This window comes from Manis javanica, chromosome 5, assembly GCF_040802235.1.
Source record: "Manis javanica isolate MJ-LG chromosome 5, MJ_LKY, whole genome shotgun sequence".
Classification (NCBI taxonomy): domain Eukaryota; kingdom Metazoa; phylum Chordata; class Mammalia; order Pholidota; family Manidae; genus Manis; species Manis javanica.
Genome location: NC_133160.1, coordinates 18,678,383 through 18,694,599, shown reverse-complemented (window position 1 = coordinate 18,694,599; position 16,217 = coordinate 18,678,383). Strand labels below are relative to the sequence as shown.

Below are 16,217 nucleotides of genomic sequence, written 5' to 3'. Positions count from 1 at the left end.
ACACTATATGAAAATTACAAGTTTATGAAAAGCTCCACATATAAGGTTAAAGGGAAACATCATGGTGGAAATGACAGATTAGCATCTCAGAAACTACAGAGAGTTTTCAAACATGACTTAGAATAAATCAAATACCCACTGATAAGAAAGCTGAAAGAAAAAAAGCAGCATAAACATAAACATTAGAACATGTTTGGCTTCTCTCTAGGAAAGAGAAGTGGAAATTGAAATAGTTGTGTTGTGCTACTTTACGTTAATTGAGCAAACATAAAAGTGATGACATCTAAAGCTGACAGTTCAAACAGGAAAGTCCTTATGGAGGACTTCTTGACATTTAATGAACCATAGAAATGTCTGGTATTTTTTTCTCATGGAAATTTCTCCTGAAAAAAGTAATTGAAAAGAAGAAAAAAATTAACATGTATGATAAGGTTTATAGCATTTTACATTTATACTTTAACTTTATATTAAACTTTATCTTAACTTAAAAAATATAATGAAAATCATAAACTTTTGGACAACTGCAGTATGAGGAAAAGACATGCACATTCATTTTCATTTATTCCCCTCTGGTTATTTTCCCCAAATTGTGTTTTTTTTATAGTTGAAATCACAGGGTGCCTATAATTTTTGTATATTTATCAGTGTTAATTGCAGTAGCAAAGAACTGTAAAGAACTCACCTGTCTACTAGTAAGAAAATTGCTTATTTTACAGAGTATGACCTTGTTGGACTATTATACAGGTATCCCAGGTGATCAGTCTGAAGTTTCAGTGGTATAAGAAACAGTGAAAAAAAAAAAAAACCATATAGTGAGAAAAACAAACCACGACTATACATACATAGTCCTTCCAACTATGTTAAAATAGTGTTTGATATGATTCTGTATCTGATGAGGCCACAAAGAGGCACTAGTGAATGTGTATTTAGGTAAAAATACTATGGATGTTATGGAGTTGGGGGGGGGGCAGTAAACTTTTTTTATATTGATGATAAATTCCAAGAACAGAATTCATAGATTCTTTGGGCTTGGTGATTGATGAATAGGGCCAAGGATTGAACGGAGTCAAAGAGGACCTTGTCAGTTTTGTTCTGTAGTTACTTGAAACTGAATTCAGTGCTTTATCGTTCCTGGCAGCTCATGTTATCTCAGTGTAAGAGATCCGCATGGGATTCAGTGCCTCCATTTTGGTGCTGTGTACTTTCCCTTTTTTTTACAGTAGGATGTCAGAGGCCCTGAGGAAAGGCTAGTGAATTAGTGACATGATTTAGTCAACAAGGATTTGTTTACTCTTCTATGTGTAGTGAATCTGGTCTAGTTCCTACCCTTGTGAGTGTGTGTAGTCATCACAACTTTTAAAAATACAGCGTTGTTGCTAGGCAGTCAGTGGGTGGAGCAGAGTAAAACAATGAGACCTGAGTTCATTTTCTGGCTTTGCCACCAACTGCCTGAATGACCTTGTTCAAATGTCTTTTATTTACTGTATTTACTTTCCTTATCTGTGAAATTGAACTAAAACAGTGTGATGATGAAAATACATTTGTCATATGAATGCATTTAGGGGGAAAAAAGCTATGCAGTTTGAAAAACTTCTATAATTTTATTACCTGGCTAATTGTAAACAAAATAATTTAGAACAAAACTGTAATGATGCCTGTCACTTAGTAGATGCTCAGTAAAGATTTGCAGACGGAAAGGAGGAGATGAGGATCCAGAGAATCAGAGTGAAGGTCACAGCATCAGCTTTGCTTAACTTTGATGGTGCAGCATTCTCTATTATTTTCCGAAATTCAGATTTAACATATGTCAGTTACCCTCTGTAGGTAAGGCCTGGAGCATGGCTCTGGGTGGTACAAAGATCAGTCCCCCCAAGCAATGCAGTATCATGGGGTTTCTAGTGGTAGGAGTTTGAGATGGTGAAGTGAAAACTGGCAAGCAATGTCTGGTAAGTTTCTGGAGAACAAGGAGGTAGTTCAAGGTAGGGACCCGCCACTTCTGACGGAGGGGAGCATGAGGGAAGGCTACAAGGGGAAACGTCTAATTGGGCTGAGATTAAGGACCATGTGATACTGAGGATGCTGAGGAGGAGGAGAACATTTCAGGGGCACTCAGATCACGAATAGAAACACGGCACTTGGGGATGTGGGGCATGTTACAGGGAGGAGTGGATTTGAGCAGGAAATAGTCATGTTTTTATGTCCCTGAAGGAATGAACTTACGAGGGTTTGTCTTTTTTACAGCCTCCTCCAGCACAGTCGATGGTTCAAGCGTTGGAGTTACTCTATGCTCTGGGAGGTATGCCTGTCTCTTATCTGTGTTCTTCATCTGTTTACTAATATCTTAGTATCTTCAGGAATGGGATTGATTCTTCGGATATGCCAAGTTATTCTTATCCATTCATCAGTTGATGGACATATGGGTTGTTTTCCCTATTTGGTTAACAAAAAATACTGCTGTAAAGATTCATGTACAAGTTTTTGGTGGATATTCCTACCAGCAGTGTATGTGGGTTCCGATTTCTCCACATACTAAATGAGTTGCCAACACTTATTTGTCTTTTGTATTATAGCCATCCTAGTGGGTATGAAGTGGTATCTCATGGTCTTGATTTCTGTTTCCCTAATTATTAATGATGTTGAGCATTTTTTCATATGCTTATTGGTCATCGGTATATTTTGTTTGGAGAAATGTCTGTTTAAATCCATTGGCCATTTTTTTCTTGGAGTATTGTTTTTATTGATGAGTTGAAGGAGTTCTTTATATATTCTGGATACAAGTTTCTTGTCAGGTCTGTGATTGTAAATATTTCTCCCATTCTTTGGGTTGGCTTTTCTTTCTTGATGGTATCATTTGTAGAATAAAAGTTTTAAGTTTTTATGTAGTTCAATTTATGTTTTTTTTTGTTGCTTGTGCTTTTAGTGCCTATCTAAGAAACTGTTGCATAGTTTAAACCATTAACCCATGGGCATGAAGATCTCTCCTGTGTTTTCTTTGAAGAGTTTTTATAGTTTTAGCTCCTACATTTAGTAGATCCATAATCCATTTTGAGTTCACCTTTTGTATGCGGTGAGATAGGGGTCCCTCTTCACTTGTTATATTTATGCTACTTCCTTATGAAGGAACAGCCAATTACTGATTTAAAAGATCTTCAGTGATTTAAAAGGCCTTTAGGTGGGTCTGCATAAAGTCAGCCCAGAGTGAGTATGTGATGGAATAGGTTTCCATCCCATTCTCAAGCATGTAATAGGAATTAGAAAGCAAGGTTTTGTGGGATAATCTGTAAGGAGTATTGGAAGAACATTGATTACACAGAAACTTTTCATTTGGACTGATTTTCCTCCAATCAAACAGAATGAAATTTTAAATATCTTATGTTTTTCCACTGCCGTAAATAAGCTGGAAAAGGTAGAACGGAGCACCCAACTTAATTTAGTTATAAGCTGAATTATCACCTTTAAAGAGATGATGATGTGGGAACAGAAGAGAAATGACCTTTTTTGTCTTAGTATGAGCTCTGCAGTATTTTCTCTAATTCTTCATCTTGGGAATAGCTTAAACAATAGTAAAACCCTAGCCTACATCTTGGGAATCCAGTACCTGGATGTTGGCAGACAAGGAAGAATGTGGGAATAGAAGTTCAGTAAATAGCCCAGGGGCCAGTGGGCAAATAGCTCTAGTGTTCACATCAAAGAGAGATCTGGGCAGGTGTTTAGATTCAGTCACCAGCCTTGTAATTGCTCACATAGCATGAGAACAGAGGGCATGTGGTGCCATCTTGGGACATCTGCAGCACGGAAGAGGATCCAGAGGTGATAAAGAGCAGCAGGGGGTGGTGGCAAAGGACCAGGAAAGAGGGGTCCAAGGAGCTGTGGTCACAGAGTCAGTGGCTGCTGAGACCCAAAGCAAAGCGCCCTTTCTGTCTGGCCCTGTCCGGTTGGTTGGGCCTTTGGAAAGAGCCATCTCTGCAGAGCCATGGGACCAGGAGTGAGGCTGTTGTGGGTGAGCAGGGTGTGGGAGCCAGCGGAGGCTGCAGGGCCATTCTGCTATATCTACATCCTTGAAGAGAAGCCGTGAGAAATACCGGTTTTTCAAAATTGAGTCTTCAAGAGCCCAGATGAGATTTTTTCTTGTAATGGAATAGCTCTGAGGTGGCAGATTGGGTTTGGTAGCTCATGATGCATCTTTTGGGTCCCTTCCTTTTTTTTTTCTTTTTTATTAAAGTATGATTGATAAACAATCTTATGAAGGTCTCACATGAAACACATGGTGGTTTCAACATTCACCCGTATTATCAAGTCCTTACCCCCCCTCACCCCCCCGCCCTTGCAGTCACTGTCTGGCAGCATAATAAGAAGCTATTGAGTCATTAGTTTCTTCTCTGTGCTGTACTGCCTTCCCCGTGACCTACCAATATTGTGATTGTGAATTACAGTGTCCCTTAATCCCCTCCTCCCTCCCTCCCCACCCACCCTCCTCAACTCCTCTCCTTTGGTAACCACTAATCCCTTCTTAGAGTCTTGGAGGCTGCTGCTGTTTTGCTTTGTTTTTATACTCCACCAGTGAGTGAAGTTGTTTGGTTCTTGTCTTTCTCTGCCTGGCTTATTTCACTGAGGATAATACCCTCTAGCTCCATCCATGTTGTTGCAAATGGTAGGATTTCTTCTCTTTTTTATGGCTGAATAATATTCTATTGTGTATATGTACCACATCTTTATTCATTCATCTGTTGATGGACACTTAGGTTGCAGCCATATTTGGCTATTGTAAATAGCTCAGCAGTAAACATAGGGGTGCATCCATCCTTTTGAATCAGGATCTTGTTTTCTTCAGATAAGTTCCTAGGAGTGGGATTCCTGGGTCAAATGGTATTTCTATTTTTAGTTTTTTGAGGAACCTCCATATTGCTTTCCACAACGGTTGAACCAATTTACATTCCCACCAACAGTGTAGGAGGGTTCTTGGGTCCCTTCTTTTTAGCATACATCATCTTCCATTCTCTCAACAACTGCGCATTTTTCAACACAATGGTACATCCCCCCTGATTTTTATTGTTGTTCTTGTGGCAGGTTTGGACAAAGACTGTCGCCTAACTGAACCACTTGGCATGAGAATAGCAGAGTTTCCTTTGAATCCCATGTTTGCAAAAATGCTGCTTGAATCAGGTAGGTGGAGACCCACGGTTCTCATTAGTTCTGTTTTGCCAGAGGAGTTATTCCCTTGAATTCTGTGTGGCCTGAGGAAGAGGGTAGTAAAGGATCTTTCATGTAAAGCTGCCTGGTTTTTGGCTTGTTACTAACTTGTGATTCAACATCAGTTATTAATTCAGTAAACAGTTTTGTCTCTTTCCTCTGAGTCCAGAACTGAGACCTGATTTTTTAAAAATTTTAAACAGGGAATTTTCTTTAATTGTAAAAAATTATGTAACTGTTTTAACCATTTTTAAGTGTACAGTTCTGGAGCATTAAGTATATTCATATTGTGTTCAATCATTAACACCATCCATCACTTGAACTTATTCATCTTTTCAACGTGAAACCCTGTACCCATTAAACACTCCCCATTCTCTTCTCCCCTCAGCCCCTGCCTGCATCCACCATTCTGCTTGCTGTTTCTGTGAATTTGCCTATTGTAGGAATCTTTTACATATAGAATCATATGATATTTTGTCCTTTTATGGCTGACTTATTTCACTTGATATAACATCTTCAAGGTTCATCTGTGCTGTAACATTTGTCAGTGTCTTTTTAAGGCTGAATAATATTCCATCATATGTATTTACCATTCGTCTGTCCATGGGCACTTGAGGAGCTTCCAGTTTTGACTACTGAGAATAATGCTGCTGTGAGCATGGGTGTGCAAGAGTCTGTCCCTGCTTTCACCTCTTTAGTATTTATACTTAGAGTAGAATTATTGGATCATCCAATAATACTATGTTTAACTTTTTGAGGAATCACCATACTGTTTTCCATAGTAGCTATACTATTTTGTGCTCCCACTAGTAATGCAGCAGGGTCTCAACTTCTTTGACATCTTCAGATTTTTGTGAGGATCTGAGTTAAGGGATAAAAGTGTATAACCTGGAGATCTTGTCATACTTAGAAGTCAGAATCATTTAGAAAGAATGGCAGTCTTAATTTTTCTTGTTTTTGTCTAACTTTTATATTCTCTGGAAACCCACAAAGCTGTATTTCAGACTAAGCCTGGTGAAAGCGAACTCTAATTGTGTTTTGGAACAACCAGATAATCTTAGGCTTACACTGAGGAATGGGGCTCTTAAGTTTGGTGTGGGGGTATACTCATGAGGCAGGAAGCTGTGGAGAGGTAGGATGGGCCGGCATTTCATGCTCACTGTCTAATGCCCTGGACTGTTGCCAGGTGCTCGCAGCACCCAGCAGCCCACGGAGTGTTTCCCTGTCTGGGTATGCCTCAGGCTTGCTGGGGGAGATGAGCCCTGTTAAGGGGGAGGCTGCCTCAGAGCAGGGTCCGGGAGCAGGGAAACAGCAGAAGGGACACAGCCCACATATTCTCTGCTCCCTTTTCCCTCTCAGGCTTTCTGCCTGGTCCGGGTATCTGCATAGGAGATCAGGGAGCAGGTGTGGAGCTGACCTACCCTTGGTGAGGGGGCCACTGTGGCTGCCTGTGGCTCACGAGAGCCCCTCGGTGTTGCAGCTGCAGAGGGGAACAGCGGCCCCTGTCTACGCGTCCTCCCCAGCCTTCATTCCTCGGGGCCATGTAGGACATTGCATTTGGTAGGGAGAAGTGTTTATATATTATCACCTTTAAAAATCAAACTGTGTATAAATATATGGTCTTAGTTTACAACATGGTGTAACAAAAATGTCAGAAAACATTTTTCACGTCTCATCAACACATTGTATATTTGAAATCAAACATGTTTTTTGTTTGACAGGAAATTTTGGCTGTTCTCTGGAAATCCTAAGCATTGCTGCCATGATGCAGATCCAGAATATCTTTGTGGTCCCCTCAAACCAGAAGTTTCAGGCAGTAAGTCCATCTTCCTCTCCGAGAGTTCATACCAGTCTCCTTTACTTTTGCCTTTCCTCGTTAAAGCAGCCCAGGAACTATAGATGATACCAGGTGTGTTTGTGTTTGCAGTGCTCCAGGCACTGTGCCACACGTTTATGTGCGCTGTTTTGTTTTACCTTCACCATAAACCTGGGAGATAGATGCTAGTATAATCATTTTTAGAGATGGAGGCCTAGAAAGGTAAGGTCATTCATGGCTGCACAGACACGGTGGAGTTGTTTTTCACAGTCCAGAACCCCAAATCGTAACAGCTGTCATTCTGACTTCCTGTCAGGAGAAACCGCCCTGGTGGGCACATTAGTGATGTCAGGCGTGATGCACAGCAGGCTGATTCTAATGCTGTGGGAGAGGGTGTTCCCTGCCCAGGAGAGGACGAGGCCCTGCCGAGAGCCCTGTGTCAGTGGCGACTGAGAGTGAACGCTAGAAAGAGTGAAGGGAAACGTGAGGATATTGAAGATGCTCCAGTGGTGAGGCGTACAGAGAGGGGCAGGCCAAAGATGAGGTCAAAGCCACTTCCTGTTGGAAGAGTTAGAGAAGCAACAGCTTTGCGCCTGGAGGGACTGAATTTGGATGTGTCCCAGGGAGGAGAGAGTCTTTCTTATGGATTGTTGTCATCTCCCTGACAGTTGTATAACAGAGATTACAAAGTTTTCCTGCCTCTGTGCCTGGGTAGTTATGTCCATTTTCTCCATTTTTTGTTTGTTTTTCTCTTAAGCTTTCTAACAATCCTACCTCAGGACAGGCAAACTCATATTCAAGAACTTCAACTGAAGTTCTGACAACTCTGTCTCACTTGCAACATGCCCTCCTCCCCTTTCCATCCCCATCCCTGACTTTATTTTTCTTTCTTAGCAATTCTTGCCACCTAATATACTATATATTTTGCTTATGTATCTTGTTTGTTTTTTTTCTCCCATCACTGTTTTATTCACTGTTACATCCCAAATGCTTAAACAGTGCCTACCCTAGAGTAAGTGCTCAGTAAATACCTGTTAATGAATGAGTGGAAGGAAGGAAGGTAGGAAGGTCAGTTAATTGTGTGCTATTTGATGCAAGGAGAAAATTCTGAGGTTAATAAGTAAATTTGTGTACTTGTTATATATATTGTATAGGTTGCTCCTTGAAGTCATGGGAGCAGATGGCATTGCCCGGGATCTTATGGAAAGAACAACTCGGGGATGGATCTGAAAGGATTGTGCTGCTGGTGGTAGCCTAGGACTATTGAGTGTTTACCATGGGCCAGTTAGCCATCTGCCTTCCTGGAACTTACATTCTTTTGGGGGCTGGGAGTTCTTCTGAAGGAGATGGTACTGACTGGATAGAGGAGGAGACAGACAGGACACTAACGTTTATCTAATACCTGTGCCAGTGAATTATCTTAATCCTATTGCAATCTTGATAGACAGGTTTAATACCCTGATGTTATAGGTGAGGCTGAGAAAGTTTAAGTAACCAATCTGAGGTCTTTCAAGAAATGGTAATAGTAGAACAGTGCAAATCAGGTCTTTCTCTCTATAAGCCATAAGCTTGTAGGTAGGAGGCAATGTTATCTCCCAGAACAGAAGGCTCCCCAGCAGTCAACCTCTGCACATCGCTTTGTTTGTTCCAGATTCGAATGCACCGAAAATTTGCTGTGGAGGAGGGTGATCATCTTACTATGCTCAACGTGTATGAATCATTTATCAAAGTAAGCACAGCTACCCCTTGGAAGGCCCCCTCTGTGCACCACCCAGTTGAGCTGATTCAGATTTTCAGTATCTTGTATTCATTTCTTAAATACTTTCTTAGAAGAGAAATAGTACATTTTTGTTTTACCAGAGATTTGAAGGGAGATTATTCAGATAATGAACACATTTCAGAAAAATCAGTTCTCTTTTTGAGATCATTAATTATGGATTAAATCAGCTAAAATTCATTTGTGCAGGCCCAGTGTACCACCTGCAGTCTAAAGTGTCCTGTGCTGGTGGAGTGCGAGAACATGTCTACTTGATACTAACCTATAGTTGCCTTCTTGGAAGGTCCTCTGTGAATTAACATTTTCTTCTTTAAAACACTTTCCTCCCTGGCTTAGAATATAATTGCAGAAGTACATTTCCACAGCAATAATTTAATCTAAAACATAATGATCACACTTAAAAATGTAGAATAAAATTAAGACTGTTGATAGAAAAATCATACTTTGAGGATAAATAATAGTAATTTGCAAATCATTTCTAAATTGGCAAGTGCCACCTTGCTTGCCCTTAGTCACATGCAGTGGTTAAACTCAGGCTCGACAAAGGAGAGTTGGTTCACAAAGCACCTCAGGGAAGTGGTTCTTGCTCATAGTTTACCACGCAGGGAGGTGTGTAAGACTGAAAATAAAACAGCTCTGCGTGTCACTAAGCTCGCATTTGCCCCTGAGCGCAGAGTGAGCCGGAAGAGCAGTCTGATGATGAGCGTGGTTACCAACATCTGTTTAAACAGATGGAGCAAAAAAGGGCCAGTTTCAACCTGAAGATCTTGTCCCTCTAATTAGGAAATGGAGGAGAAAGAATAGTTTTCACAGGAGAGCCTTAGTGGAAAACATTTCTGTTTTTCTCACTCGCCCTCTGTCTGGGTTTTCTGTAGCACAACAAGAACTCTCAATGGTGTCAGGAACATTTCCTGAATTACAAGGGTCTTGTCAGAGCTGCGACAGTCAGAGAACAATTGAAAAAGCTTCTTGTCAAGTTTCAAGTGCCCAAGAAATCCAGCGAAGGTAAGAGTCAGCCGCAGTCACTGGGGATGTCCCTTCCTCTGCTGTTCAGTGGCCTTCTTCAAAGTTCTCGTGCTGGGCTGGTGTGAGGCAGCACCGCGTGTCTGCACCTCCACTGGGCTGCCCTTTGGAATTGCCTGTGTCAGTGAAAAGCTGCATGGAAAGTAGTGTGTTTGTTCCAAGGAAGCCCATTTTTATATCTGAGGGCTCTACTTACTAAAGAAATCCGACAAGCCCTGACAGTGCTTAAGAATCATTGACACTTCATCACATATTATACAGTTAATTTTCCCATATGGGCTCTGCAAGAATTACTTCTAAGTGGACAATATTTATGGTTACATTACATTTAATTTTCAGTAAAACTGGCATTACTAAAACAGGTCTGTATTAGACAGGATGGAGGTGCTGTGTAAGAAGACATCGTCTCTGGCCTCTGGCAGGGACAGTGACTACCATTAACTGAGGGCATACTAAGTTACACCATGGCAGGGGTTCTGTGAATATTCTCTCAGTTAATCTCCCCCTTTGTGAGGCATAGGTGATAGTATCCTATTTTAAAGATGAGCTGTAAAGTCTTGGTGAGAAGTTAAATTATGTTCAGGACAACGCAGCTTGTTATCAGCAAAGCTAGATTTGTGTGGCTGAGAACCTATACTTCTGAGGAAATGGCATGTCTCCTCATTCATTCAGCATTTGTCCTTGAATACCTACTGTGTGCCAGGCCCTCTGCCATACTCTCAGCAAGTGCTCTCTTTGGTGCCTGTAATAGGCCAGGCAGTGTTCTGAATGTTTTCATAAGTTAATTCATATAATGCTCACAACAATGCAGTGAAGTATGTGCTGCTGTTAGCCCTATTTTATCCCTAAGAAAATGGCCTGAGAGGCAGAGTAACTTGCTGGAGGTCACAGGGTGAGTGTCTGGTGCAATCAGAAGTTGAACTCAGGTAGTTTTATTTCAGAGCCTTATTTTGCCTAGATCCTGAGAGCAAATGATTATGGAATGAGTACAACATGGCTCTTAGGGTCAGGAAGCAGTGCAGTGAAGGGACAGACTCACACAGATGGACAAACTACTATGTATAAGATTATCGGTTCTCTTAGAAGAGTTAGACATATTAGTGATCATAGCAGAGAGCAGTGTCAGAGGTAGTAGGAATGCTGGGAAGAGGAGTCTGGTGGGGGCTGGCCTGGGAGGTCTCACAGCAGGCCTGGGAATGTGGTAAAGTTTAGTCAAGCAGACTAGTCAAATTAGAAGACAGTGACAAAGGACACGCTAGGCCAGGAGGACTGTGGAGCTTGGAGTGGGAGCATTAGATGCTCAGAGAACACTGATAAGTGAATAAACTCACGAGAGGGAAGAGCTGAAATCTGGGTGATGGGTTAAGTTGGTATCATTGAAAGAAACAGGAAACTTAGAATGGCAGCTAACTGGGGGGAAGCTGATGGAGTGAGTGCCTGTCACCTGGCAGACAGATGACTTTACTTCTACATCTGTGTTTCTTAACCTGTTTTTCATTATGAACCACTTGCCCAAGAGAATAGTTACATTAAATTTAAATTCTTCCTAAAAAGAGAAATTAAATACTAAGGAATAAAATTTTATAAGGTAGGGTTGTGCTTTGGAGGCCCATAGCTGTTGTACTAAGATCCTCCCTGCACCTCCTTCCTGCAACCAAGAACCAATTTTCAACCCTTTGGAAGTGATATCGACCTGATTAAGAATACATGTTCTACATGGAAATTTCTTTTGGGCAGTTGGAGAGAAGGAACTGGATCTTGGATCACATCATGGTTAAAATATAGATTTAGATTTATTAGTTTTATGCATAGGAACAATAGAGAAAATTATGGAAGCTCAATAAATTATATGTAAATTTAAAACTTCTGGATGTTTAAGAAAAAGAAAGCAAAAGGTTAAAAAAAATCTTCAGACATTAGATAAAAAAATTAATAGCTTTATTACAGAATGACTTCATTTAACATATTAAAAATATATACTGGTTTCCAAGTTGACAAATGGGCAAGGGGATGGAACAGAAAATTCTCAAAAGAAGAAATACAGATAGTAATCAAATAAATGTACAGTAAAAGGAGGGCATACCTTTTTGCCAAAACATTGCTGGTAAGAATACAGTGAAATGTACATTCTCATACATTGTTTATGACTTTGTAAGTTGAACCACTTTTTGGGAACTTATTTACCAACAAACTTATTTCACTGGAACTAAGATGCCATTGTTTTTAAGATACCATTATTTTATGTATCACTAAGAAAGAAAATGCTACCAAATTAATTATAAAATGCTGTCCTGATTTCAGTTAGTTCAAGTATAAAAAAAAAGTCTTAGAATTGATGAACTACAGTATGTCATGTGCCATATAAATGACATCCTTTTGAATAATAATTTGGAACGTATCTTGTGGAAATCATCTAATAAATGGGAAGACTTTATCCTTGGGAGATGTTTACTATAGCAGTAGAGACACAAAATAAAACAGAATGTTTGAAGATTTTGAAGAATTCCACCCTGTAGCTTATAGTTGCAGAAAGCCTGTTGTAGTGGAGTGTCCCAGTCTGTGTCTTCTGGAAGGAACAGCATTCCCTCAAGATGCTCTCCTGAAAAGGTCACTGGCCAGCCTGTGCAATGTGCACTGAGGTTCTGGTGCCTGCATTAATGTGGTCACCTGTTGCTTAGGGAGGATTTGGGGGTCCCAAGTAAAAGGAACTGTCCAGGATGCTGCCCTCAGCAGTCATTGTGGAGGGTGGGGACCCCCATAGATGGTGCCAGGGCAGACGTCCAGCTCTGGGGGCGTGTGGCTGGGGCTGCTTCAGAAGGTGGTTGTGGGGTGTCTTGAAGCAGCCTGGAGTGGGGCCTCGCAGCACAGGCCTGAGCACGCAGAGCGCAGGGCAGGGAAGGTCTTACTCCCCACTCTGCTCTCTCACGTAGGTGATCCAGATCCGGTTCTGAGGTGCATTGTTTCGGGATTCTTTGCAAACGCAGCAAGGTTTCATTCCACTGGAGCCTATAGGTAACACGGTACCTTGTGAAGTCATCTGTTAAAGGAGGAATCTTAAAAAATGATTCACCCACCCCCACCATAGAAAGCTGATATGCAGGGAAATTAAATAATTTTTTTTTACATCATGTCTCCTTCCAAAGATGTATAGCTTTAAACAACATATCTTACCTTCTTGGGAATGATTCTCAAATATTCAGCCAATCCACATATTGTAGAAGGATGACAATTACAGGTCTGGTAATATTTCCATTCCAACAATACGATGATAGGCCTCGAGGGAACCATTCAAGATGGTTCTTCCCAGAGAGGTTACGTTTGCTGTCGGGCAGCTCATTATGTTTTGGGAGATCTGCCGGACTGCGGTGGGTGGGGCCCGCACTTCCCCTGATACATCGAGGCCATGTTCAGCGTCTGGATGTTGGCACACGTCCTCATGTGCTGGATGTGCCTCCGCTACAGACCGTAGCCTGTTTCTTCCAGTTCCATTTTCTAGGATAGAACATCACTGATCATCGATGCCTCCTAAGAACCTGCAGTTTATTCAGATGCAGGAAAAGCTAACACCTGCTTAGTCTTCTTTTCTCCAAATGGAATCACTGCCATTCTCTGAAGTGTTACTTTAGTCTGTCTTTTCTCAGTTCACTGTAGACTCATTACTCAGCCTATTTCAAGTACAGTGGTCGCAATGCTCTGTTTTTTCATAAGGGAGCAATCCAGAGGCATTCTCCCAGCTTTTCTTTGGATTTCTTCTGTATATTATGTCTTTGTTAGCTTTTTCCTCTCAGAAAATATTACAGTCCTGTTGTCCTGAGGTCAGCCGTGACATCTCTTGTTAATGCATCTGGAGTTGCTTTGAGCTTTTTTGTTTGCTCTTCTGAAAGCCAGGTCTCCCCAGTCTTGTGTCCTAGTCACTGACTGTTTGAACCTAAGTACAGCACTTTACATTTTTCCCTAGTATGTTCTGTGTGCTACTCCAGGCTAAGTGCCCTAGTCTGTCAGTATCATGAGTCTGTTGCCCATCATATGAGCTCCCCCTCGCAACAGTGAGTTGTCCATGTTTGAGGCAACTCTGGAGAGGCCTGTGATCTCCAGTGAGTACCATTACTTTGTCGTCATTTTAATCACACCACTCTCCTCAAGAGCATTAATTAGCAGTTACTAGCATTTAAAAAATTCTTTCAGCAGTGTCCTCAACAAAAATATAGGCTGCCTAACAGGGTTCAGAGTCAGTCCCTTTGAGACAAAGTTCAGTATTGGTCAGCTCAAGATCACCTGGTAGGACAGCCAGGACTCCAGGGTGCTGGTTTCATTAGTGTGCAGGGACAGCTTGGTTGGGGTGCTCGACAGTACTTAACCTGCACACAGAGCCCTGGCACCCCAGAGACTCTGTCTACAGTTGGGGCAGTGACATCCTGATCTAATGTTGTCTTGTCATCTGACCTTATCGATAGTTTTGTGCTCAGGAATATTTTTTGAATTGAATTGAATCAAATTTTAGTTGGAAATTGAAATATTATTTCAGAGAAATGGATAGTCCAATATTGAGCTTTCCTTTGTCCTCTGTTTTTCCCCCATAGTTATTTTCTTTCCTGTTTGACTTTGTTTAATAGAAAAGTTTATAGAAGTAATCATTATATTTTGTTTCTGTTCCCAAGGAAATTTTTTTGAAAGAGAATCTACAAATGATAAAAATATCAGCAGAGTAATATATTTCTAAATGTTTTTTCTGAATGCTCACATACTACTTTTCTCCTTTTTGCATTATTATTCTTGACTTCCGGGGTGGCATTGGGGAAGGGGCCAACAAAAGACACTAGAGAAGATGGAATAGTTTTGTTCTTGTGAAATACAATCTGCATACATTTTTTTACAGTAGTTGACATACAGTATTATATTAGTTTCAGGTGTACAACATAGTGATTCAACAATTATGTTCATTATAAAATGCTTACCACAATAAGTATAGTTACCACCTGTTCCCACACAAAGTCACTGTAATACTATTGACCATATTCCCTATGCTGTATTTTTCACCTGTGAGTTACTTATTTGATAAGTTTGTACCTTTTTATTCCCTTCACCTATTTTGCCTATTCCCCACCCACCTCATTTTTTGATACTACTACTAAATACTTCTGTGGGAAAACCTTGCTGTAAGTAAAATGTACTTCAGATAAAATTCTTCTGTTTTGCAAGGACTATCCGTGATGATCATGAATTACATATCCACCCTGCATCGGTCCTCTATGCAGAGAAGCCGCCTCGCTGGTAAGCCACCTTTCTGTTTCTTAGCCTTGTAACTGCCTGAAGGCAAGGCCTAGTTCTTTGTCTCTGGGACCCCAGTGCCTGGCATAGCGCTCAAGTATGGGTGCCCAGTACGCTTTTGTTGATATTACTATACTGAGTTGTCTATAGAATTTCTATCAGAGATCTCTGTAAACAAATGGTGATCCTCCTCTCCGCACTCACCTACGTACTAAACATTCACTTTCACCCACAGACTAGATGTTAAACCCTGCACTGCACATGGCCATGTGGAGATGAATTCAGTCTTGATAGAGAGACAAACACAGGCTCCAGTACCTCAGGAGAGGGGCCTTGGTAGAGGGGTGTATGAAGTGCTGAGGTGGGCACCTCATGTCAGGGCTGGCTTTACTGAGGAGATAACATTTACTCTGGATCTGGAAATGGGAGTTTTCAGGCAGGAAGGACATGAAGGGAATACAGATTGAAAGTAGCAGGGGCAAAGCCATTGAACAGTGGAAGAACCTCATGTCTGTGGGAAGTGAGCAATCAGTGGTGTGGCTGGCCCAGGGCTTCCCGAAGGGTGCTCTGTGAAATGGTGCAAGTCTAATGCTGACTTTGAAGGAGGTGATAAGTACAGAGGTTGAGAGTAGGCATCTCGACCTGTTTATAGCATTTTAATAGATTAACTTTATGTCTGCCTAATTTGATGACAAAAAACTGGAGCTTATATTTTGTATATATTACTTTATTTTCATTTTTTTTAGTAATTCAAGATTCTAGAATTTCAAAATTCTAGTAAATCAATGATATTGTAATTTACAAAAATAATGATTTTACAGTGTTTTTTTTTATAATGGAAATTTTAAGAACAACTGGTTCTTTACCACAGATGGAGAAGCCCTAGGAAAGGTGCGGGGGTTGAGGGGTGGGCATGTGTGAAGAGGGGAGATAATGATAGATAAAATTAGAAGGCAAAGCGTCTGTTAGAAGAGACTTGGGACCTTACAGTTGTGGTTTTTGAAGTGTGATCTTGGCTAGCAGCGGTACCACCTAGAAACTCATCAGAAATGCGGGTTTTCAATCCCTGCCCTGCCCTACTAAATCAGAAGCTATGGGTAGGGCCCAGCAGTCTCTTCTTGCATGTCCTCCATTCTGATGGAT

At 41.1% G+C, this 16,217-nt stretch overlaps 1 protein-coding gene across 1 annotated transcript in view; it reads left to right on the top strand.

Annotated features, from left to right (window-relative positions):
- The window catches only part of DHX35 (DEAH-box helicase 35), a 75,696-nt gene that overhangs the window by 41,670 nt on the left and 17,809 nt on the right, over positions 1 to 16,217 (top strand). The window contains exons 14-20 of the mRNA XM_017668115.3: positions 2,242 to 2,296; positions 5,068 to 5,163; positions 6,912 to 7,006; positions 8,658 to 8,735; positions 9,659 to 9,788; positions 12,737 to 12,818; positions 15,006 to 15,077. Of these exons, the coding sequence (XP_017523604.3) occupies positions 2,242 to 2,296; positions 5,068 to 5,163; positions 6,912 to 7,006; positions 8,658 to 8,735; positions 9,659 to 9,788; positions 12,737 to 12,818; positions 15,006 to 15,077 (608 nt within the window). The remainder of the gene's footprint in view (positions 1 to 2,241; positions 2,297 to 5,067; positions 5,164 to 6,911; positions 7,007 to 8,657; positions 8,736 to 9,658; positions 9,789 to 12,736; positions 12,819 to 15,005; positions 15,078 to 16,217) is intronic.